The sequence below is a fragment of the Panthera onca genome, chromosome F2, assembly GCF_046562875.1.
Source record: "Panthera onca isolate mPanOnc1 chromosome F2, mPanOnc1 haplotype 2, whole genome shotgun sequence".
In the NCBI taxonomy this organism is placed as follows: domain Eukaryota; kingdom Metazoa; phylum Chordata; class Mammalia; order Carnivora; family Felidae; genus Panthera; species Panthera onca.
In genome coordinates, this window is record NC_138356.1 from 80,173,427 (window position 1) to 80,197,778 (window position 24,352).

General features: G+C 42.3%; 1 protein-coding gene across 6 annotated transcripts in view; it reads right to left on the reverse strand.

Moving 5' to 3' along the window:
* The window catches only part of TRAPPC9 (trafficking protein particle complex subunit 9), a 570,835-nt gene that overhangs the window by 519,810 nt on the left and 26,673 nt on the right, over window positions 1–24,352 (reverse strand). For 5 of the 6 annotated variants that reach the window (XM_060611405.3, XM_060611407.3, XM_060611404.3 and 2 more), the window contains 2 exons: window positions 21,207–21,233; window positions 1,705–1,826 (listed from right to left, as the gene is read on the reverse strand). In XM_060611405.3, the coding sequence (XP_060467388.1) occupies window positions 1,705–1,826; window positions 21,207–21,233 (149 nt within the window). The remainder of the gene's footprint in view (window positions 1–1,704; window positions 1,827–21,206; window positions 21,234–24,352) is intronic. The other variant, XM_060611403.3, reaches the window with a different exon arrangement.

Sequence of the window (24,352 nt, forward strand, 5' to 3'; positions counted from 1 at the left end):
GTACAAGAATGTTCACTGATGCATTTTTTCCTAACAGGGGAAAGTGAGAAAACCTAAGCATCCATCAAAAGGTAAGAATTTAGGAAATCAGAGCGAGCAGTGAGCTCTGTGGGAGCAGGCATTTCGCTTTGCTCTAGGTGCCGTCTACTCCCCGTGTTGGGTTCCTGATGGCCTCTTACAAAAGTGTTGACAAATGACTACATCCACACTTTAGAAGACTTTCCACCCGAGGGGCGCCTGGGTGGCTCAGTCAGTGAAGCGTCCAACCTCAGCTCAGGTCATGATCTCACGGTTTGTGAGTTTGAGCCTCACCTCAGGCTCTGTGCTGACAGCTCAGAGCCTGGAGCCTACTTAGGATTCTGTGTCTCCCTCTCTCTCGGCCCCTCCCATCCTCGTACTCTGTCTCTCTCTCTCTCAAAAAATAAACAAACATTTAAAAAAATTTTTAAAAATTGGAGTGCCTGAGTGGCTCAGTCGGTTGAGCGTCCGACTTCGGCTCAGGTCATGATCTCGCGGTCCGTGGGTTCGAGCCCCGCGTCGGGCTATGTGCTGACAGCTCAGAGCCTGGAGCCTGTTTCAGATTCTGTGTCTCCCTCTCTCTCTGTCCCTCCCCCTCTCACACGCTATCTCTCTCTCTCTCTCTCTCTCTCTCTCAAAAATAAATAAACATAAAAAAAAACATGGAAGACTTTCCACCCTATCTGAAATAATCAAGCAGGTTTGCAGTGGGAGGACATCTGGGATGAATCTGTGAGTGAATAAAGCAAGTTGCAGAATAACACATGCGGTATAATCTCATCTTCCTAAATAAGAGATATACATACACACATATATGCATTTCACAGGCATAAAGGTCACAAGAGAGATGTACCAAATTGTTAACAGCTGTTACTCTAAGAAACAAGGGTAGGAGAGGTGGGCGGGTTTCATCTTCTGCTTTTGCTACCGCTCTTCTACACAGCTTGACTTCTTGTTTTCAGTATTTCAGAAAGTAGATATGAAATTTAAATTTTTTTTTTTTAAATCCAAGGGTCACCTGGGTAGCTCAGTCGCTTAAGCATCTGCCTTCGGCTCAGGTCACAGTCTCCCGGTTCGTGGGGTCGAGCCCCGCGTCGGGCTCTGTGCTGACAGCCTAGCCTGGAGCCTGCTTTGGGTTCTGTGTCTCCCTCTCGCCCCACCCCTCCCCCGCTGATGCTACGTCTCTCTGTCTCTCAAAAATAAATAATAAACATTTAAATAAATAAATAAATAAACCCAGAGTATTAAGAAGGGTGCATCCAAAAGATGGAATGTCGCCCACATCACTAAAAATCAGGCCGTGGAAGGTTTAACTACAGAGATACGCCACATGAAAAATGCAGGTCTCCACACAGTAAGTATAGGATGCTCACCGTTTTTTATAATATAGGCAATATATGTTGACAGAAAGACCAGAAAATAGATATCAAAATGTTAAAATGGTTATCTCCGAGTAGTGGGGCTATGATCGTCCTTTTTCCCCTTTTTCCAAATATGAAATTCACACTATTATGAATCAGAAATAAAGAAGTGTTTTAGTATATAGTATCATGCACTAGAGAATGATACATGAATACTTACAGAACCAAATAATTGGGATGTGCTGCAGTATTTCACAGTGTAAACCAGGAACCCCGGATTAAAACAACACAATTATGTAAGGGATTTACGAAGCAGTAAAATCACCTTGCTGTAATAGGAAATGGCCTCCTTATATTTGTCAATTATGTCCTCAGGACTCAGACAGTTCTTAGCACGTCCAATTTCAGCACTGGTGTCGGGATTTATGCCATTGGTTGTGAGGGCACCTGCAAACCAAAAGAAAGAAAAGAAATAATCTTTTGCTTTTTCTGTCTTGCTTCTTTGTTTGAAAGAGGGGCACAAACCAGATAAAACTTAAATATTCCCTACTGCAATTCAAATAATGATGCTGTTTTTTAAACCTTCCTAACTCATATACCCCCTTCCTGGCTCATATACCTCCTTCCTGACTCATATATCCCCTTCCCAGCTCATATACCCCCTTCCTGGCTCATATACCCCTTCCTGGCTCACATACCCCCTTCCTGACTCACATACTTCCTTCCCGGCCCACATACCCCCTTCCCGGTCACATACCCCCTTCCTGGCCCACATTACCCCCTTCCTGGCCCATATACCCCCTTCCTCGCTCATATACCCCTTTCCTGGCTCATATATTCCCTTCCTAGCTTATATATCCCTTTCCTAGCTCATATACCCCCTTCCTAGCTTATGTATCCCCTTCCTAGCCTGTATATCCCCTAGAAGTCTTACCATCGAAGCACCATATGAAATGTTAAGTGACTCAAAGTAAGTTTTCCTCCTTGTTGAAATTTTCTGTTAAAGAACACGAAGTGCATTATAGAAAAGTACCGTGTTCATAATAACCAGCTTAGGCATCTGGAAGACCACGCCAGTGGCGAGCACTATCTCACAGCTCTACACTCTGAGTGCCAGCAGGAGGCCACACTGTCTCCTCAAATGACCACCAACAACATGAAAGCATTTTCTGAACCGTCCAGCCCTGAAGAAACAGAACTCATAAATGCCAGGATCCTTTCTGTGGTCGTCATTGTCTATTTCTGGCTGCCTATCAATTAGCAGAACCACCTAATTCCCCAGCCATCCGACCAACGTGGGGGAGAGTTCTGGAGAAATCTCCATTTACAGAACATAACCAACTACACGTGGAACTCGGACAGGGAAAAAAAAAAAAAAAAAAGGATGAAGCAGTTTTTGATTTCACAGAACACAAAAGCGACTCTCCCAAGCCTGGTAACAGGAACAGCTGGGCTCCTGCTAAGCCGCTAGTTTATCACCGGGACAAACTCTTCAGGCCTTCACGCCTGCTGGGGTCTCAGGCACAGGGCTGCTGCCCATCCCGACAATCCATAGGACACAGGCGTGCCTCTCAATGCCTGCCCCACGCGTGCCAGCTTGTCTCCTACCCTCGCTTCTGACCTTGGCCCCATCTTCTCACCTGCTTGTTTGACATTCTGTTCTTCTCTAAGCTGTCTCAAATACTTTTGGGAACAAGACAGAAGAATAAGTGGATAGAAACACAGATGGACAGGTGACAAATGGACAGAAAGACTCCAAGAAAAGGGAAACAAAGAAAATTTCCTACACAAAACCCTCCTCTCGTTGGGGAAGACAGAACCACCACAGGGGACCAGGAAGAGGCAGGTGGCTTAGGATCTTGTTTCCTCTGGATTTTGTGAAAATCACAGCAAGGGATGAGAGGGTTGAACTATAAATAATAAAAGAAAAGGGCATGCTCGAAAAAACCTAAAATATACATTTTTTAAAGAACAGATTCCAATCACTGAGGCCCAATGACACAATTCTTGAGTGCTACAGAACTGAGAATTCCACCTCCCAGCCACAAGACACCCCTCTGGAGCGATGAGCACTTACACAGAGTGGCTGTACCATCATCACAGCCAAAGATAGGTTCTTTTGCACTGAGAAGGACTCAGAACCTGTGCTAACAAGGACTTTGCAGGTCCTCACTCACAACCCCCAGCCACTCTAGGAAGAAGGCACTCCTAGTGTATCTCATTTCCGCGGGTGATGAAACAAGTCCTGGAGAGGCCGAGTATCCTTACTAGTGTTCAAAATTACAGAGCCAGTGACTCCAGGGTAGGATCCGAACTTGGGCCTACATTTTCCACCACTATACGATTGTGCTTTGCATGTTTTCCTATATATAATACACTTATTTCTGGCTAAAATATTTAATAAGTAATAGGCAGTCTTGATTTATTTAATAGGTTCTAACAATTTATCTTTACATCCTTAAATTCTACCCTTCTCCCTTGAAGAAAGGGAGGGAAAGATAAGAGGGGCCAGAATGAAGCGGGTCCTTTGCTCTTCATATGGTACCTCCTCTCTTCCGAACAGTACATGATCAAGACGTCTCCAACCAGGAAGAAGGAGGAAATGCCCCTCCATCTTTTACAGAAATGGCACCACTGAAAATGAGGGTTCATCCAATGATGACCTTCAACGCCAATACGGGGCGGTGGGGGGGGGGGGGGGGGGTACACGCCCACACCACAGCCCAGAACAGCACAATATGTCAGAAACTAACAAGGGCAGAGCTCACAAGACAGCTTAGTGGGTCACAGCAAATTAATTTTGTTCAATAAAAGAATAAGAAGCTCTAAAAATACTAGTATGCGATAGATGCAATCTTTCTGGACATCTACAAAGGGTCAACAGCCTGCACATAACGTTAATGTGGACCAGTGGAACCAGGAGTCATCAAGGCTATAGCCTGGAGTCTACAAACGGGAAAAATCAACGAAACAGCCAGGCTGACAGCCAGGCTGGAGGGGAGAAAATGAGAGAACACAGTTAGGAAAACGTGGGCAGAGAAGTTGGGAAAACAACATAATCACACGGGTTCTCAGGTATCCATCCAACCATCATCCATTCATCCAAGAGACAGGGCGAGAGTTACGGAGTCCGCTTGCGTGCAAGACTGCGTACAAGGCCCAAAACCGGAAAGGCAACAGACACAAAGGAAAGCAAAGCAGAAATAAGAGGGCATAAAGCAGAGACAAAGGAGGCAGGGGACAGAAAGACAAAGCCGTGAGAGAGAAGAGAAACACCGGTGTTCAGAAAAGGCAGGTGCCAACTGGCGCGGAGGAGATGCCGGCAGCGGTGCTGGGTCACACTTACAGCCGCTGTCCTGCTACGAAGCGAAAGCCCGGCAACGTGATACTCCGCCCCGTCGGCGGAGGGACAGCAAGGAAGACAGTGCCGCCAGTAGGTCTGGATGTTACCCTGGGCGAGCGCATAGTGAGCTCCCCTGGCACGTCAAAGATCAGCAGTACTGGGACCCCTGGATGGCCATTCGGAAAAAGATGAAAAGAGACCTCACACCAAACGCAAGAGTAAATGCCAAATGATCTGGGATCCAGATATAAAACAGAAAACCATAAAAGAAGTTCAACAGCATAGGTGAATGCCCCTAAAACCTGGACAGAGGGAAAGGTCTCTAAATATGATGCAAATCCAAGCGCAATTTTAAAACACTGATAAATTCGGTTATGTGGCAATGCAACAAAAATACCACAAACGAAGCCAAAACATAAATGATGGTCTGAGAGAAAATAGCTGCAATATACATCACAAAGGGCTAAGAGCTCTAATATACAAAGAGGTCATAAAATTGAGAGACAAAAAGCTAAAAGTCCAAAAGAAAAAAATGAGCCAAAGATACGAGCAGACAATTCATAAAAGAAAAACACAAAGACGGCCCTCACCATTTAAAAAGATGCTGGATATCACCTGTGGTAGGAGACACCCCGCTTCTCACTCTTAGCCAGCTGGCAAAAGCGTAAAAAGTCAACAAGGAGCTCGGCTGACAAACTCGTGGAGAAAAGGCACCCTCCTGCGCGGCTCCTGTGAGTGCAAAGTGGTGCGACCCCAGTGGAGAGAAATTTGGTAAAATCTAGTAAGTGTGTCTATATTTTTTAACCTTTTGACCCAGGAACTCCATCTCGAGGAATTTATGGTGAAGACACAAGCCCAGTAACACAGCAGTACGTATGGATGAGGCCACTCACTGCAGCAGCACCTGTAATTACAAAATGCTGGAAACCAAAAGTCCATGCAGAGGAGACGTGAACAGAATATGGCGCAGGTGCGTGCGCGCGCGCACACACACACACACACACACACACACACACACACTCTGTGTGTGTCACACAGCTGCGGAAATGGATGAGGAAGATCTCCACAGCCTGATAGGAATCAATTTCCAAGATATGTTGATAAACAGAACAAAAAAAGCCAAATATAAAAGAATATGTCATATGCACAAGAAATAGAAATAAGAACATCTATCTGGGTTGTTTGTTTTTTTTTTTAACAACAACAACAACAAAACACACACACACACACACACACACACACACACACACACACACACACAAAACACAACCCCTACAAGAATGAAAAACTAGGAACAGATGAGATTAGTTACCTATGGGGTAGATGGGAATCAGGTGGGAGGGATAAGAAAGGCAGTGACCCTTCTCTGGATATAACTTTTTGTAACGTTTTGACTTTTAGAACCATGTTCATGTTTTATATAGTGGTAAAAAAAAAAAATCAATCAGTAAAGATATGGGAACCCTATATGGCATACAAACAGAAACAAATGAGCCTAACGGTATTTCAAAGTAATAACACAATTCCATTGACAGGGAGATTAAAGAACAAACCCAATCAACTTCTGATCAGAGTACCTTGTACATTTATCCTCAGTATGAAGACAAAGAGAGCACAAACAGTTCTTAAATTTTACTTAAAGGTTTGTTTTTGTAGTGATATTGGTTAGTAATTCTGACGTTCTATATACTGTAGGACTGAGAAAATGAGTGCACACTGAAAATAGTGGGAGCCAGATTTCCCGCTGTTGGAGAAGGAAGATATGAATATAAAACAGGGAAAAACTAGAAAGGTTCCTTGGGGTTTGGGTTGGAATTAGAGATCACAGAGTATGAACTCTAGATGACACTATGAACTTCTCAAAGGGTGTAGAAGCAATAAGCCTATTTAGTGCCCAGGTTTTGGTTTCTAAATAGCATTCACCAACAAAAGGTACTAGAACACTGGAGAGGAGTGTCTAATTTCAAAGCTGGGTCAGGGAAAGTATAAAATGTCCATAAATATCTCCATCCAGAAAGTAAAGAAGTGCTCAAAAAATGACGGGGAACTTATAAAGGATACCAAGGCCAGCATGAAGAGCTTCCATTGATCAAATCTAGCCAATGGACCATATAATAAAGAATTAAAGCAATGGATTAGAACCCACTGAATAAAATAAAGATCCACAAGTCCACAGTAATGACAGATGGACAGACGGATGGAAAGATGGGAGGGAGGGGTGGTAGGAGGGGTGGATGAATCGACAAATGGGAGGGAGGAAGGAAGGAAGGAAAGAAGGAAGGGACAGAGAGAAGGACACAGGAGCTCTTACTTGCATTAGAATGCTAATAAGTGAATAAGTAATGATGAAGTTAGACCATCAACACTTGGCAACCATCAACAACTCAGGTAAAAATCTTTAGTAAATGCCAACTGCTATATAGAAGTTTGATGAGAAATAGAGTATTTACATAGTCTCAAAGTGTTTTTCCACAAAGCACTCATCAATCACAGAAAGGAAAATAGTTAACTTTACCCTGGAGAAACCTAGCCAACGCCACAAAGTTATCGCCAATAATGGGACAAACCCACCTCACGGGGCTCCCTGATACAATGCAATGAAGTCAAAACACCCCTTATTCTGGATCCTTCACCCTAGCAAAATGCATAACATCACAATCATGAGGCAACTTCAGGCAAACCCAAACTAAGGAACATTCTATAAAATAAATGGTCTATGCTCTTCAGAATATCAGTGTCACAAAGGACACAGAAAAGCTGAGAAACTGTACCAGGTTAAATGATACTAAATGACGGGAAAACAAAATGCAATGTGTGAGCCTGAGCTGGATCCTGACTCGAGAGACAGAACTGCTGAACTGCACCAGTTAGTACAACAGGTTAGTACAGAAAACTGAGTACAGTATTCTCTCAGTTTTCAATTTTCCGATTTTAATCACCACACTATGTTTTTGTATGTACATGATCTTGTCCTTAGGCGACGCTCTACCTTACTCAGGGGAGGGGCAACAGGTCTGCAACTTACTCTTGAAGGGCCCTAAAAGCTGTATATTGGCACGCAGAGTTCCAATAATAAAACAAGTGCTAACAATGGTAAATCGGGACGAAGAGTGTGTCAGATTTCCTCGCACTGTTCTTGAAACTTGAAATTTTTGGAAGTTTTAAGTTATTGCAAAATCGGAAGTTAAAATAATTATAATTCTGGTAAATTCAATCACAAAGCAAGTCTATTAAAAATAGGATGTGGGGGCACCTGGTTGGCTCAGTCAGTAGAGCAGGGGACTCTTGCTCTCAGGGTCTATGCTGGGCATAGAGGCCTGGCCACCCAGGCACCCCAAGATTACTTTCAAACAAATAAATACATACATACGGGGGCGCCTGGGTGGCTCAGTCAGTTAAGCATCCGACTTCGGCTCAGGTCATGATCTCACAGTCTGTGAGTTCGAGCCCCGTGTCAGGCTCTGTGCTGACAGCTCAGAGCCTGGAGCCTGCTTCGGATTCTGTGTCTCCAGGGGCGCCTGGGTGGCTCAGTCGGTTAAGCGGCCGACTTCGGCTCAGGTCATGATCTCGCGGTCCGGGAGTTCAAGCCCCGTGTCGGGCTCTGTGCTGACAGCTCAGAGCCTGGAGCCCGTTTCAGATTCTGTGTCTCCCTCTCTCTGACCCTCCCCCGTTCATGCTCTGTCTCTCTCTGTCTCAAAAATAAATAAACGTTAAAAAAAAATTTTTTTTTTAAAAGCGGATTCTGTGTCTCCCTCTCTCTCTGTCCCTCCCCTGCTCATGCTCTGTCTCTCTCTGTCAAAAATAAATAGACATTTAAAAAAAAATTTGTTTTAGGGGCGCCTGGGTGGCTCACTCGGTTAAGCATCCGACTTCAGCTCAGGTCACGATCTCACGGTCTGTGAGTTCGAGCCCCGTGTCGGGCTCTGGGCTGATGGCTCAGAGCCTGGAGCCTGCTTCCGATTCTGTGTCTCCCTCTCTCTCTGCCCCTCCCCCGTTCATGCTCTGTCTCTCTCTGTCTCAAAAATAAATTAAAAAAAAATTTTTTTTAACTTTAAATAAATACATACCCACACACACATACACACATGCACACACACATATACGTAGCTACGTAAATAAAACCTAAAAACATCTTAATTTAAAATAACAAAAAAACAGGATGTGTTTTTGTAAACACAAGAGCACTACAACATACACACTTAGGAATATAAATGAAGTTGGAGAAGACACATCACAGACCAAGATCATAGGCCACAAGCAGAACAGTGACTCTTCCACTCATAACATCCACCGCGTTCCTCCAACAAGCCAGCCGCCTGGCTGGGCGCTGGGAAGGGATGCACTGCAATGAAAACATCACCGCAGGGGCCCATGATAAAAGCGACACTGTGACGACTGCCAGACCCTTCATAATGAACCAAGTCTAGCATGAGGATCTAATTTCTTTTCCCTGAAAAAGTAGAAATCCCAGAACAAGAACGGTGATATATCAAGAGAGTTAGCAACTGACTCAGGAAGAAATACTGAAGGAGTTGTGATTCTTAAGCAAGCGGAAGGAAGTTGGAGGAAGCGTGGTAAAAATCCCAGAGCAGAGATAAGATAAGACCAGAAAAAGTCAATAGCAAGTAGAACCAGCAGACCTACGGAGCGCCCCACCCGATGGGAGCATGGGAGGGGAATACACATTCTTCTCAAGCATACACAGAACATTCTCCAGGAGAGGCAACATGCTAGATCATAAAACATATCTCAACAAATTGAAATGAACTGAAATCACACAAAGTACGATCTCGGACTACAACAGACTTATATCAGAGATCAAAAATGGAAGGAAATTTAGGGAATTCACAAATATTTGCAAATTAAATGGCACACACCTAAATAACCAATGTGTCAAAGAAGAAATCACAAGGGAGATTAGATAATACTTTGAGCTGAATGAAAAGAAGAGCACAATATACCAAAGGCGGGATGCAGCAAAAGCAGTGCTTAGAGGGAAATGTATAGCTATAAATACCTACTCAAAAAAAAAAAAAAAAGAAAGAAAGAAAGAAGACCTCAAGTCAACAACCTAAGAAACTAGCATAACAACAAACTAAAATCAAGGCAAAAGAAGAAAATAATAAAGATTTTTGTCTTTATAAAATAGAAATAATTGAAATAGATCATTTTAAAAATAGAGAAAAATCTACAAAACTAAAAGTTGGTTCCTTAAAAAAGATCAATAAAATTGACAAAATGCCCCCCAAAAAAGAACAGAAGAGTCAAATTACTAAAATCAGGGATGAAAGGGGATGTCTGGCTGGCTCAGTCAGCAGAGCATGGGATTCTTTATCTCAGGGTTGTAAGTTCAAGCCCCACGTTGGATGTAACGATTACTTACGTAAAGTAAGTAGGTGAACAAATAAATAAATAACAAAATTTTTAAAAATTACAAATTAAAATAAAATCAGGGCTAAAAGAATGGACACTACTACCAACATTAAAAAATAAAAAGGAGGGGCGCCTGGGTGGATCAGTCGGTTGAACGCCAACCTCAGCTCAGGTCATGATCTCACAGTTTGTGAGTTTGAGCCCGCGTTGGGCTCTGTGCTGAAGGCTCAGAGCCTGGAGCCTGCTTTGCTTCTGTGTCTCTCTCTCTCTGCCCCTCCCCCGCTCATGCTCTGTCTCTCTCCCTCCCTCCCTCCCTCTCTCTCTCTGAAAAATAAACATTAAAAAAGAAATTAAAAAAGAAAAATAAATAAAAGAAAATTTAAAAATTAATTAATTAAATAATTAATTAATTTTAAAAAAGGATTATTATGGGGCACCTGGGTGGCTCAGTCAGTTAAGCATCAGACTCTTGGTTTCAGTTCAGGTCATAATCTCATGGTTCAAGAGTTCGAATCCCATATCAGGCTTCATGCTAATGGTGTAGATTCTGCTTAAGATTCTCTCTCTCTCTCTCTCTCTCTCTCTCTCTTTCTCTCTGTCTGCCCCCTCCTGCTCACTCTCTCTCTCTCAAAATAAATAAACAAACCTAAAATTTTTTAAATAAATAAAAAATAAAAAGGATTATAAGGGGATATTATGAATCACTGCATGCCAATAAATTATATACCCTAGATGAAATGAGAAAACTCCTAGAAAGGTGCAAGATACCAAAACAAACTGAAGAACAAACAGAAAAACTAAATAGACCCATAACAAATAAAGAGATTAAACCAGCAAAGTTTCTCAAAGAAAAAAAAAAAAAAGCCCAGATACCAATGGCTTCACTAGTGAATTCCACCAAATGTTTAAAGAACTAATACTAATTCTTCACAAAAAATATAACAGGAAAGAACATGAGCCATTCTATGGGCCTGACACCAAAATCAGAAAGACGTCAAAACTACAGGCCAATATCTCATGAATACAGATGCAAAACTCATCAAGAAAATAATAGCAAACTGAATCCAGCAACATTTAAGATGATTCTACAATAAGACCATGTGGTATTTATCTCAAGACTTGTTTAACACACAAAAATCAATTAATATAATACACCCTATCAGCAGAATAAAGGACAAAACCATGATCACCTCAAAAGATGCAGAAAAAGCATTTGACAAAATTCAACATTCTTTCGTGATAAAAACACTCAACAAACTGGGAATAGAAGGGAATAAATAAAGAACATCTGTGAAAAACCTATAGCTAATATTATACTTAATGTACAAAACTAAACGCTTCCACTCTAAGATCAGGAATAAGCTAAGGATGTCCTCTCTCACCACTTTTACTCAACAAGGTACTAGAAGTTACAGCCATGACAATTAGACTAGAAAATTAAATAAAAGGCATCCAAATTGAAAAGGAAAAAATCCTATTTTCAGGTGACATGATCTTGCATATAGAACATCCTTAAAAATCCACTAAAAAAAACTATTACATCTAATAAATGAATTCAGCAAGGCTGCAGAATTTAAGAGCAATACATAAAAGTTAATTGTTATTTCCACACATTCTACACACTTGCAATAAACAATCTGAAAATGCAATTTAGAAAACCTTTCCACTCACAATCATTTCAAAAAGAATAAAATATTTAGGAATAAATTTAACCCAAAAAAAAGCATTAAATGATACTCTGGAAACTCAAAATACTGTTGACAAGAATTAAAGAAGACCTAAATAAATGGAAAGACAACCCTTGTTCACAGATCACAAGACAATATTCTTTTTCTTAACTATTTTTTTATTGTTTATTCATTTTTGAGAGAAAGAGCATGCCTGGGAGAGGGGCAGAGAGAAAGGGGGACAGGGGATCTAAAGCAAGCCCCATGCAGGCCTCAAACTCACAAACCGCAAGATCATGACCTGAGCCAAAGTCAGACACTCAACAAACTGAGCCACCCAGGCACCCCAAGACTTAATATTCTTAAGACGGCAATACTCCCCAAATTGATCCAGAAATTCAATGTAATTTCTACCAATATGCCAGCTGGATTCTTTGCAGAAATTAACTATCTGAATCCTAAAATTCATAGGGAAATTCAAGAGACCCATAACAGCCAAGACAAATTTGGAAAATACAAGGGGCGCTTGGCGTGGCTTAGTTGGTTGAGCATCCAACTGTTGATTTCGGCTCAGGTCATGATCCCAGGGTCATGGGATCAAGCCCCATGTCAGGCTCCACACTGAGTGTGGAGCCTGCTTGGGGTTGTCTCGCTCCCTCTGCTCCTCTCCTGCATTCTCTCTCCCTCTTTCTAAAATAAAAAATTTTTTTAAATGTTTTTTTTAAATCCCAGCTGGATTCAGTGTAGAAATTGACTAGCTGAATCCTAAAATTCATGGGGAAATTCAAGGGACCCATAACAGCCAAGACAAATTTGAAAAATATGAACAAAGTTGGAGGACTTACATTCCCCAGTTTCAAAACCAATTACTACTTATCCCTAGGAGGGAAAGTTACCACTAATTTTTAAATTTATTTTGTTTATCTTTATTTTCTAAATTCTCTACAATGAACATGACTTTTACAACAAGGAAATATAAGGTACTTTTAAAAGCATGCACACCTAAAATTGTATTAATTAATTATAAAGAAGTAGGGGCACCTGAGTGGTTAAAGATCCCACTTCGTCTCAGGCCATGATCTCGTGGTTCATGAGTTCAAGCCGGGCACCAGGCTTTCTGCTGTCAGCACAGAGCCCACTTTGGATCCTCTGTCACCCTCTATCTCTGCCCCTCTACCACGCAGGTACACGTATGCCCTCTCTCTCTCTCTCTCTCTCTCTCTCTCTCTCTCTCTCAAAATAAACTTGAAAAAAATTATAAAGAAGTAAACAAATAGTGAAAAAACAACAAATGAGTACATTTAAGTTGTTTATAAATGGAAAATTTAAAAGCGCAAACACATGCAGTTTCTACGTAAATCTATAAAACATTGAAATAAACCCATTTTCAAAAATTATAATTGAATAATAAAAATTCAAGAAATGAAGGAAAATCATATTTGACACACCAACTTCAAGTACATGGAGAGGAAAGGCCTAGAAATCACAATTCCTGTAACTCTGACACTAACTCAGTATAATGAGAGGAAAATCTTTATCCAGGAGATGGCAGAATTCTGAGCATAAGACAGGTTAAACCCAGTACAAACTGCACTAGACAAAGTGATGATTTTTTAAAATAGAATTCTAAAGTTAGAACATTGTTGAAAAGCTACAAAAATGCTCTGAAAAGCAGATTGAAATAGAGGGGAAGTCTATCTTCACACCACATACAAATGCAAGCTTATATTTGTTTACTCACAGCACTAATTAGTTTAACCAAGGCAGAATATTTTAATTAAAGCAAATAATCAATATTACACTTCCCTTGTCAAGTCTAGTTCATGAAATTTACTCTGCTATGTAACCATAAAATGTCTTAGATAGATCTAAAATTAGTGAAAACAGCTTTGTATGGTTCGTGGAATTCTTCTCAAAGTTCCAGGCTTTTCAAATAGATCTGAGAAGTATTTCTATGTCATCTTTTCCCTTGTGAAACAAACCACAGATACCGTTGTCAAAATTCTGGTACTACGGGGGTGCCTGGGTGGCTCAGTCGGTTGAGCGTCCGGCTTCGGCTCAGGTCATGATCTCGCGGTTTGTGGGTTCGAGCCCCGCGTCAGGCTCTGTGCTGACAGCTCGGAGCCTGAAGCCTGCTTTGCATTCTGTGTCTCCCCCTCTCTCAGCCCCTCCCAGGCTCATGCTCTGCCTCTCTCTGTCTCTCAATAATAAATAAACGTTTAAAAAAAAATTTTTTTTTAAATTCTGTTACTATGGACGGTGATCATGGTCACAGTGTTCTAACTAATCTGCTGGACAAAAGGCACTGTCTAAACACTATAAGCAAACAAAATGAATATAAGGAAGAGAGTGACCCTATTCTGGGAGACTTATAATCTATTTCGACACCGGGGGTTTGTTTCATTGGTTAGCAAAATGAAATCAACCCAATGTTTTCTCTGAATGCTCTGTAGTCATGACTCTACTTTTAGTGTCATGACTAGAAAAGCCTGAAGCACAACTTTCTTAGTTCAATTAGCAACAATCATCACTGGAAGCTGAGTAATGCAGAAATTCATTCATAGCAATGCTTCCACCTGCACTAAACCTAAATAAACCTACACTGAACTCTGCAAGGTGAATGAAGAGATGAGGTCCCAATGAGAAAAAAAACAGTAAGAAATCAAACAGGCAAAGAGAAAGGAACAGAGTATGGTGGTTGAGAGGCCAGATACTGGAGACAAACTCATGGGTTTGAACTGCCACATCACCACTTACTAGCTGTGACCTTGAGCAGGTCAATGCACTTTTCTGCATCTCGATTTCCTCATCTATAAGCGAGCCATCACAACAGTAACTATCTCCTAAAATCTTTGTAAGGATTAGGTTGCTTTATATGTAAAGTTTATATACAGCACCTTATATCTTAGATATGACCGAAAAGCACAAGCAACAGAGAAAACACAGACACACTGGACTTCATCAAAATTTATAACGTCTCTGCTTCAAAGGGCACCATCAAGAAAGTGAAAAAAACAACACACAGAAGAGTAGGAAAAAAATTTAAATCATGTATCTGATAAGGAAGCTGTATTCAGAATATAAAAAGATCTGTTACAACTCAATAAGAGAAAGACAAATAACTCAAGTAAAAAAACGTTTGATAAAGGATCTGGACAGATATTTTTCCAAAGAAAACATACAAATGGCCAAGAAGCACAATGAAAAGATGCTGAGCATAGTTAGCTATACGGGAAATGCAAATCTCCAGGACAATGAGATACCACTTCATGCTCACCGATGACAATAATCAGGATAGTAACAGGCACTGGTGAGGGCGTAGTGAAATCGGAACTCTCCTATGCTGCCGATGAGAATACAAAATGGTACAACCACTTTGGAAAACAATCTCGCAGTTCTTCAAAAAGTTAAATACTGAGTTACCACATGATCCAGCAATTCCATTTCCTAGGCTTACAGATAAGAGAACTGAAAACATTCACCCACAAAAACTTGTACGTGAACGTCCACAGCACCATTACTGATGACAGGCAAAAAGGAGAAACAACCCAAATGTCCATCAACTGATGAATGGGTCAACAAAAAGTGGTATATTCACACAGAATAATATTATTAGCAATGAAAAAAGTACTGATTCACGCTACAACATGGATGAACCTTGAAGACATTATGTTAAGTGAAAGCAGTCAGTCACAAAAGACCACATGTTGTCTGATTCCATTTTCCTAAAATGTCCAGAAGAGACAAATACATAGAGGCAGGTGAGTGAGCGTCTGGGATTGGGGGTGTGGAGGACGAGGCAGTGAAGAGTGACTTCTAAGGAGCACAGGACTTCTAGCTAGGGCAGTAAAATGTCCTAAGATTGATGTGGTGATGTGTGCACAGCTCTGGGAATACAGTAAAAACCACGGAATTGTATATTTTAAAAGGGTAAATTGTATTAAAGCTGTTTAAGAAAAAAAAAAAAAACAGCACCTTAGAACAGTGCCTTCACTGTAAGCACAAATTTCTTATTTATTTTTAAGTTTATTTATTTTGAGAGAGAGAGAGACAGAGACAGTGCCAGTGGGGAAGGGGCAGAGAAAGGGGGAGGGAGGGAGAGTGAGACAGAGAGAGAGAGAGAGAGAGAGAGAGAGAGAGAATCCCAAGCAGGCTCCAACATGTCAGAGCAGAGCCCAGCGTGGGGCTCGAACTCACGAGCCATGAGATTATGACCAACTGAGCCACTCGGGCGCCTCTTGCTTATTTTTATTATAGGCAGAGAAAATCCCTTCAATGTGAAAACAGGAAAGCAAATTTGAATTAGCTGAAATTGGCCAACAGTTGAAACAGTTGCTGAATGGACATGACATGTTCAGAAGTGACAAAAAAAAAAAAAAAAAACAACAGTTTGACACCAGGAAGTATTCTGTTTCAAATGCAGATCAAGGGCTCAAAAGCCTAGCTGCTAGAAACGACTAAAGGAGAAACTTGGTTCTTTTTCTTCTTTTTTTTTTAATTTTTTTTTTTTTAGTCCAAGTTAGTTAACATACAGTGTAATAATGATTTCAAGAACAGAATTTAGCGATTCATCACTTACATTTGACGCCCAGTGCTCATCCCAACAAGTGCCCTCCTTAATGCCCATCATGCACTCAGCCCATCTCCACACCTCCCCTCCAGCAAGCCTCAGTTTGTTCCCTGCATTTAAAAGTCTCTTATAGTTTGTCCCCCTCTCTGTTATCTTATTTTTGCTTCCCTCCCCCATGTTGATGTTTTGTTTCATAAATTCCACATTTCAGTGAAATCATATGATATTTGTCTTTCTCTGACTTATTTTGCTTAGCATAATACACTTTAGTTCCATCCACACTGTTGCAAATGGCAAGATTTCATTCTTTTTGATGGCCGAGCAGTACTCTGTGGTATATATACCACATCTGCTTTATCCAGTCGTCAGTCGATGGGACATTTGGGCTCTTTCCATACTTTGGCTATTGTCGACAGTGCTGCTATAAACACTGGGGTGCATATGCCCCTTCGAATCGGCATTTTTGTATCCTGTGGATAAATACCTAGTAGTGCAATTGCTGGGTCATAGGGTAGTTCTATTCTTAGTTTATTGAGGAACCTCCATACTGTTCTCCAGAGTGGCTGCACCAGCTTGCATTCCCACCAACAATGCAAAAGAGATCCCCTTTCTCCACATCCTCGCCACCATCTGGTGTTGCCTGAGTTGTTAATGTTAGCCATTCTGACAGGTGGAAGGTGGTATCTCATTGTGGTTTTTGATTTGTATTTCCCTGATGATGAGTGATGTTAAGCATTTTTTCATGTGTCGGTTGGCCATCTGGATGTCTTCTTTGGAGAAGTGTCTATTCATGTCTTTTGCCCATTTCTTCACTGGATTATTTGTTTTTTGGGTGTTGAGTTCGATAAGTTCTTTATAGATTTTGGATACTAACCCTTTATCTGATATGTCATTTGCAAATATCTTCTCCCATTCTGTTGGTTGCCTTTTAGTTTTGCTGATTGTTTCTTTTGCTGTGCAGAAGCTTTTTATTTTGGTGAGGTCCCAATAGTTCATTTTTGCTTTTGTTTCCCTTGACTCTGGAGACGTGTTGACTAAGAAGTTGCTGCGGCTAAGGTCAAAGAGGTTGCTGCCTGTTTTCTCTTCTAGAATTTTGATGGCTTCCTGTCTCACATTTAGGTCTTTCATCCATTTTGAGTTTATTTTTGTGTCTGGTGTAAGAAAGTGCTCCAGGTTCATTCTTCTGCATGTCACTGTCCAGTTTTCCCAGCACCACTTGAGGAGAAGCTTGGTTCTTAAAACAAATACCAGACCAAGCACCCAAACGCTGTCAAACTCTTCCTTCTGGCCCTCAAGACAGCTGTAGGAAAAGCAGGTATAAAAAAAAAAAATCTGAAAGTTTGCTTTGAATGGTATATCCAATTCAATTTCAAAAATAAAATGGAAGTGATCCAATTTTGTCATGACTTCATGTGGAAGGCTTTTCTAGGGAGCTGAACAATTCTGTGACCCCAGAGAGAACATCCGCTGTTCAGATTTAGAAACAAAGAAGAATCATTCTACATTGCTCCAAGGAGTGATGAAGTGATTCCCTACCAACACATTTGCCAGGGTTTAAGTAGCAGGAAAGAAATTGTTGCAGAGGAAAAATTTTCCTCTACCCTTCAAAGGTTCCTCTGGATGGTCTAAGAATTAAATTGACACGAGACAAAAATTTTTTAAAGGTTTATTTATTTTTGAGCGAGAGAGCATGAGCAAGGGAGGGACAGAGAGAGGGCGGGGGGACAGAGAATCCAAAGCAGGCTCCATACTGACAGCAGCAAGCCTGATGTGGGGCTCGAATTCACAAACCATGAGATTATGACCCGAGCTGAAGTTGGACACTCAACTGACTGAGCCGCCCAGATTCCCGATATGACACAAATTAACAGAAAACGAAATTTAATTTCGTGCATTCAAGAACCCCACGTTCATGAGCTACAGAGACAGAAAGGTAAAATGATGAACCTACGCCATCCTGAGCTAAGGAATGGGAAAGGCCTGGGCTTTAAAGGGAAGGAGCACAATTTACAGGGCAATAAGAAGAAAGGCACATGTTTGGTAATTAGATATATGCCCTGCCATACAGATGGGTCATTTTTCTTTCCTTTTTTCTTTCTAATTTAATTTTTAGTTAGTTAACATACAGTGCAATATTGGCCTCTGGAGTAGAATTCAGTGATTCATCACTTACATGCAATACCCAGTGCCCATCACCACAAGGGCCCTCCTTGATCCCCATCACCCATCTAGCCCATCGCCCACCCTCCTGCCTCCATCAACCTTCGGTTTGTTCTCTATCATTGAGAGTCTCTTGTGGTTTGTTTCCCTCTCTTCTCCTCTCCCCGTTTCCCATATGTTCATCTGTTTTGTTTCTTCAGTTCCACATATGGTGGATCTTGAGGAACTTACCAGAAGACCATAAGGGAGGGGAAGGGGGAAAAAAGAAAGTTACAGAGAGGGAGGGAGGCAAACCATAAGAGACTCTTAAGGTGAGAACAAACTGAGGGTTGATGGGGGGGGGGGGGAGGCGGAGAGAGGAAAGTGGGTGATGGGCATGGAGGAGGGCATTTGTTGGGATGAGCACTGGGTGTTGTATGGAAACCAGTTTGACAATAAATTATATTTTTAAAAAAATAGAAAATAAAAAAATAAATTCCACATATGGCTGAAATAATATGGGGCTTTTCTCTGATGGACTTATTTTGCTCAGCGTCATACCCTCTAGCTCCATCCATGTCATTGCAAATGGCAAGATTTCATACGTTTTGATGGCTGAGTAATATTCTACTGTAAATACAGATCTCTTCTTTACCGATTCATCAGTCAATGGACATTTGGGCTCTCTCTGTAGTTTGGCTATGGTTGATAGTGCTGCTACAAACACTGGGATGCAGGTACCCCTTCGAATCTGTATTTTTGTATCCTTTGGGTAAACACCTAATAGTGCAATTGCTGGGTCACAGGGTAATTCTATTTTTAGTTTTTTGAGGAACCTCCACACTGTTCTCCAGTGTGGCTACACCAGTCTGCATTCCATACGGGTTATGTACATAAAATTTATCATTGGTAATAACTCTTATTCTGGAAAAGGTACCAAACTGAGATTCTTCTAGGTAGGTAAGAGAGGAACTAAAGTTTCTCTTGATCCCACAGAGTTCCAATTGCCTTCAACTCCAAATAGTCCACATGCCAAGCAGGCACAGTTTGGGGAGACTTGCTCTGAACCCCCTCAAGACTAAGGCCTGAAAGATCAGACCTTAGTGAGGAAGTTGGCCCTGGCACCAAAGGCCCCGTGAGCAGAGGCCAGGAGCAGAATGGCAGGAGCTGGGAGGTAGGGGGAGAGCAGCACCTCAATGTTCTACTTGCCCTCCCCTAGGAACAAAGATCAAGTTGGGACTGCTACAGAAGATGCCCTGGGACACCCCATGCTGGTTTCTGCGCCCTTCCCTGCCAGCTTCAACCTCGACCACAGGATTCCCACATGTCCCCATATGACAAAACCCGTAGACCCCCCCCCTTCTACCTCCATTACTCTAAACTCGATTTCATTTCCATTCAACCTCATTTTGAAAAGTTTCAGGAATAAAAAAGATGTATTCTTTTCTCTCAACAAAGGACTGGTTTTCTGACAGCTCAAAGCTACTTCTACTTGGTGTAAGTATCTACTTCTCCTGCCAGTAGTGGTTGACACACTAAAATTCAGTACTTCCATCAGGCAGAACTAGCCAGATTGGGCTCAGCAACTTCTACTGATCAAACATCAGTATACCCGACAGCAATGTCATTGTTCAGCTTCTCAGTGGGGGGCTGGGGGGGCCATTCGTCCCTCAGCCACCCCCAAATTATTTCCTCATCGCAACCCAGGTCTCCAGAAAACAAATCAAGTCCTTTGTTTTCCTTTCTCTACACCTTCCACAAACCCTGTCAGGAAATTAGCACAATCGTATGTCAATTATATCTCAATAACCTAAGGGGAAGAAGGAAGAAAGGAAGAAAGGACAGAAGGAAAGAAGGACAGACAGAAGGACAGAAGGACAGAAGGAAATGAAAGAAAGAAAGAAAGAAAGAAAGAAAGAAAGAAAGAGAAAGAAAGAAAGAAAGAGAGAGAGAGAGAAAGAAAGAAAAGAGAAAGAAAAGAGAAAGAAAGGAAGAAAGAAACTATCATGGAACATCTTCTAGAGGAAGGATTCAACACAGATGTGAAAACAGAAATCTGCAAATCTGAAGCAATTTCATTTCAGAACGGAGACACATTGTGAGATTGAAATAAATGCACTGGTCACAAAACATTTATTAGCATGACTGTCCGATTTCTACTCCTCAAAGGAAGAAATTTTTTGATTTTTTATTTATCTTTTGTCATTGATTCTAATTAACCCAGAAAATAATAGAGCTCATTATGAAATAATTGGGCACTACAATAAAAGAGATTTAGCTGCATTAATTACAGAAGTTAAGAAAGAAAAACCCACCTCTGTAAAACACAAAATTTCTTTCTCTGTTAAGAATACATATACAGGATGCAGTAAAGAATTTAAATTCATGTTGAGAGAGCATAAACCACAAAATCAAAGTAAAGTCATTACTATGAATAAATTCACAATTAACTGGATAAGCATGCTCGATGCATTCAAAGAATTTTAAATCATTGCAAATCATTCACGTAACCATGCGAGACAAAGAATATACCTCTTCAACAGACAACATAAATCAGCAGGGTGCCCCGTCAAACAAAGACCACACAATAATCAAGTAGTTAACAGTTCTGATTTAAAGTTACTTAAATCAGAATGTTCCAAAGATCATAATCCAGAAATTTTAACCATTCACTCACACCACCATGAAACAAGCACTTAAAGAACCAAAAGAAACTAAGCACATAGATCATGTACCTGGATCAATGAGAACTTCTTGTGCCCCTGGAAGAAAGAACAGAGTATGGTCTTTTATTTGGAAAACAAAACTATTTTTAAAGACAGCTACTAATCACATTTCATGCTTCACATTGCCTTGAAAACTCTGAGGCACGTCTCTCTCATCAGAAGAGCAATTCTGAATAACAGTATGTCACACAAGTTTGGTGCCTTTTTACTTTGGAAGGAAAAAAAAAAAAAAGCTGCCATCACCCACACCCTGCACAAACTGTAAAGTGCCTCTTGCCTCCTGCCCTCCCACCTTCCAAGTGCATACTCCCCTACTCGCCTTAACCAAGGAGAATTTCTTATTCCCACAAATAAGCCAAACGACAAAGGAACAGTCATTTTTTTGTGTGCAAATATACGCCCACAGCTTGGAACGGAGGGGAAAGTTATTGGAAGGTTATATGGAACTTAGCTCTACCCTCCTGAAATCTCACACTGGTTCACTGAATCGCTGCACACCTCACCAGCTACGGATCTCCAACTTCTAGAAGGTGCAATACCAAACAGTTAACTCCACTATTATCAAGAAGCTTTTGAAAGCCTTGATCATCTGCTAAACTACCCAGATACTAATGAGATCCAACTAGCCTTCTCTGGAGGACAGAATTCCCTGTCACCTGAAGAAACACTGATCTAAGAGTTGTGCTTATCATTAGCTACGATCATTTGCAAATATGTTGACAAGTTCCAAAAGGTGTGTCCCAGTAAAAGCTAGTCATATTCATTCAATTGATAATACAGAGACTACGTCCCACAATCCTATTTAAGAGCTAGTTTGTGTACTGCAATCTCTACTGTTAAATGAAGACAAAAACAATCACTGCGATGTGAAAGCCATGACTATAATAAAATTTGAAAAATAAAAACAAACATAAAAAAAACAAAAAAGGTGCTTCTACTGAATACCAGCTATACACCAAGCACGTGCTTGACAACATTGTGTGTGGCCGTGTGATTCTCACAGCATCCCCACAGAGTGGACAGCGACGATTAGCCCCACACGGCTGATGACGAAACCGTAGCTCCGAGGAGCCAGGGACGCCCCACCGCCCCACCCCCCAAGACACGTGCTCTGTGAAGAACACACAGACCTCCCCTACAGGGACACTTTGGGGAACTGGGGGCTTCCAGATGACCCTACGAACTTCTCCTTCATTGGAAAACCTGCTCGAGTATATTACATTGTGCCCTGTCTGTTAAATAGGGAATGAGACTGAAACTTTTTCCTGCCTCAGCTCAGTCATTATCACAACCATCAATTACTTGACCTCTCGGCACACGTAGTGACGAACCGGGCCCCATACTAAGTGCACTGCGACTGCAGGGCTTTTAAAGTTACCTTCGTCCGTGTGTAAGAGTCTTTGTCTCACGTCTCACACAGGCCGAGGACTATCACTTCTCACTGGCCTGGAGGGACCGCCTAAAACAACCCTCGTCTGCCTTTTAAATTCCCTTCATCTCATCCCGTGTGAGTCTGTGAGCCACATGGCCCAGATAGTTTCTTCAAACAGCAAAGAAAAAGCTCAGCCACAAAAAAAGTAGACAGTCCTTTCCCAAATGGACTTTAACATCTAATTGGACTTCCTGGGAGCCTTTCCTTTTATTAGCTCACCTCCAGCCACTTACCAGTGTTCTCACTGGGAGGAGCAGCCCAAGTACTTTGCTGTCTGTTACCTGGCCTGTTCGGAAGGGTGGGGGACACGGGAATAGTGGGTGCTGTCTGAGGATATCGCACAGTGAGAGAAAGGGTGTCCTGCAGCCCGGTCTCCACGGCTACAAGTACCCTGACGGGCTCTGAAATTTGATTATCAGCATCATGAGGCTCCAATGGACCGATTTCACATTAACCGAACTCCTAAGAGACTAACGTAAGAAGAGCAGAGGTTGAACTTGTTAGTGTAACAGAAGACAAAAAGTTACCGAGCAGACCAAATATCACAGTGCAAATATCACAGGGGAAGAGCACACTGCCCCTCAACGGCCCGATCACGGACAGAAGCAGAGCAGGACGGGTTTTCGTAGATTCACTAGGACCAAATATCTGTTAGGGGGACGGACTTGCCGCCTGGACGAACAATCGAGGCTGGCCACAGTGACTCCCACGGACACCACGGTCAACACTTGCGTAACTCTCCCTCTGCCAGGCTTTCTAGGCTGGCAGAGCCCTGACTGACGGACAGACACACATGCAGACCTGCAGACGGGCTGACGTCCCAGAAACACCTGAAACCAGTCTCCGGGAGCCCAGCCACACTGCCAGGTCCCTGCTCTGACGCCAGCTCCGTGAGCTTGGTCGGGTTGCCTACCCTCTCTGTGCCTCAGTGTCCACATCCGTAAAATGGGGGCAATCATCAAGCCTACCCTGCCGGGCTGCTGTGAGGATTCAGGGATTGCATCAGGCACGCTCTGAGAAACACGGATAGCACATGTGAAGCGCTCAACGAACGGTAACTATTAAGGTGACTTCACAAATCTCCCTTCTAATCATCTTCCATAGTTCCTCGTTGTCCCACTTACAAGCTCTTGGGGAGTACCCTTCTGCTCTACCCCGTGACCTGTGGAAAGTGGGAGGAAGGGGCCATTCCTCCCACTGCTCCGGTCCCCGCGAGGAGGGCTCTCGCCGTAACGCTTCTGACCGTGTGGCCCGGCTCGTCCTCCTCACACGCGTGGCGTGGCTTCGGGAAAGTTTGGGGGGCGAGCAGAGCATGTGAACCCCTCTTCTTCCCTAGGGTGTCCGGCTTACCCCGTGTCCTGAAGACTTGGGCAGGTCCCCTCAGGCCCAGAGCCCCCTGGGCCGGTCTGACCAGTTCCAGATACAGGAGGAACATTTTCCTGCACCCCTAAATTTCGTGGAGAATGCGGCTTTATCAGTAATAAAGGTGACATCTGTCTCCTCCTGCCCACTCCCACCTCATCTCCCAGTTGGCTGGTGGAGAACACAGGAGTGCAATTATTGGACCCCTTAAGCCCCAACATACGCTTAATTAACGAACAGTTCTGTGACTTCAGGTGGGTTGACTACAGAACGCCCCATCTCTGACGCTGCCGCTAAATTACGGCCACAGGAGCTACCGACCCTCCTCAAACCGTTCACTCACTTCTTAACTGCATCTTTC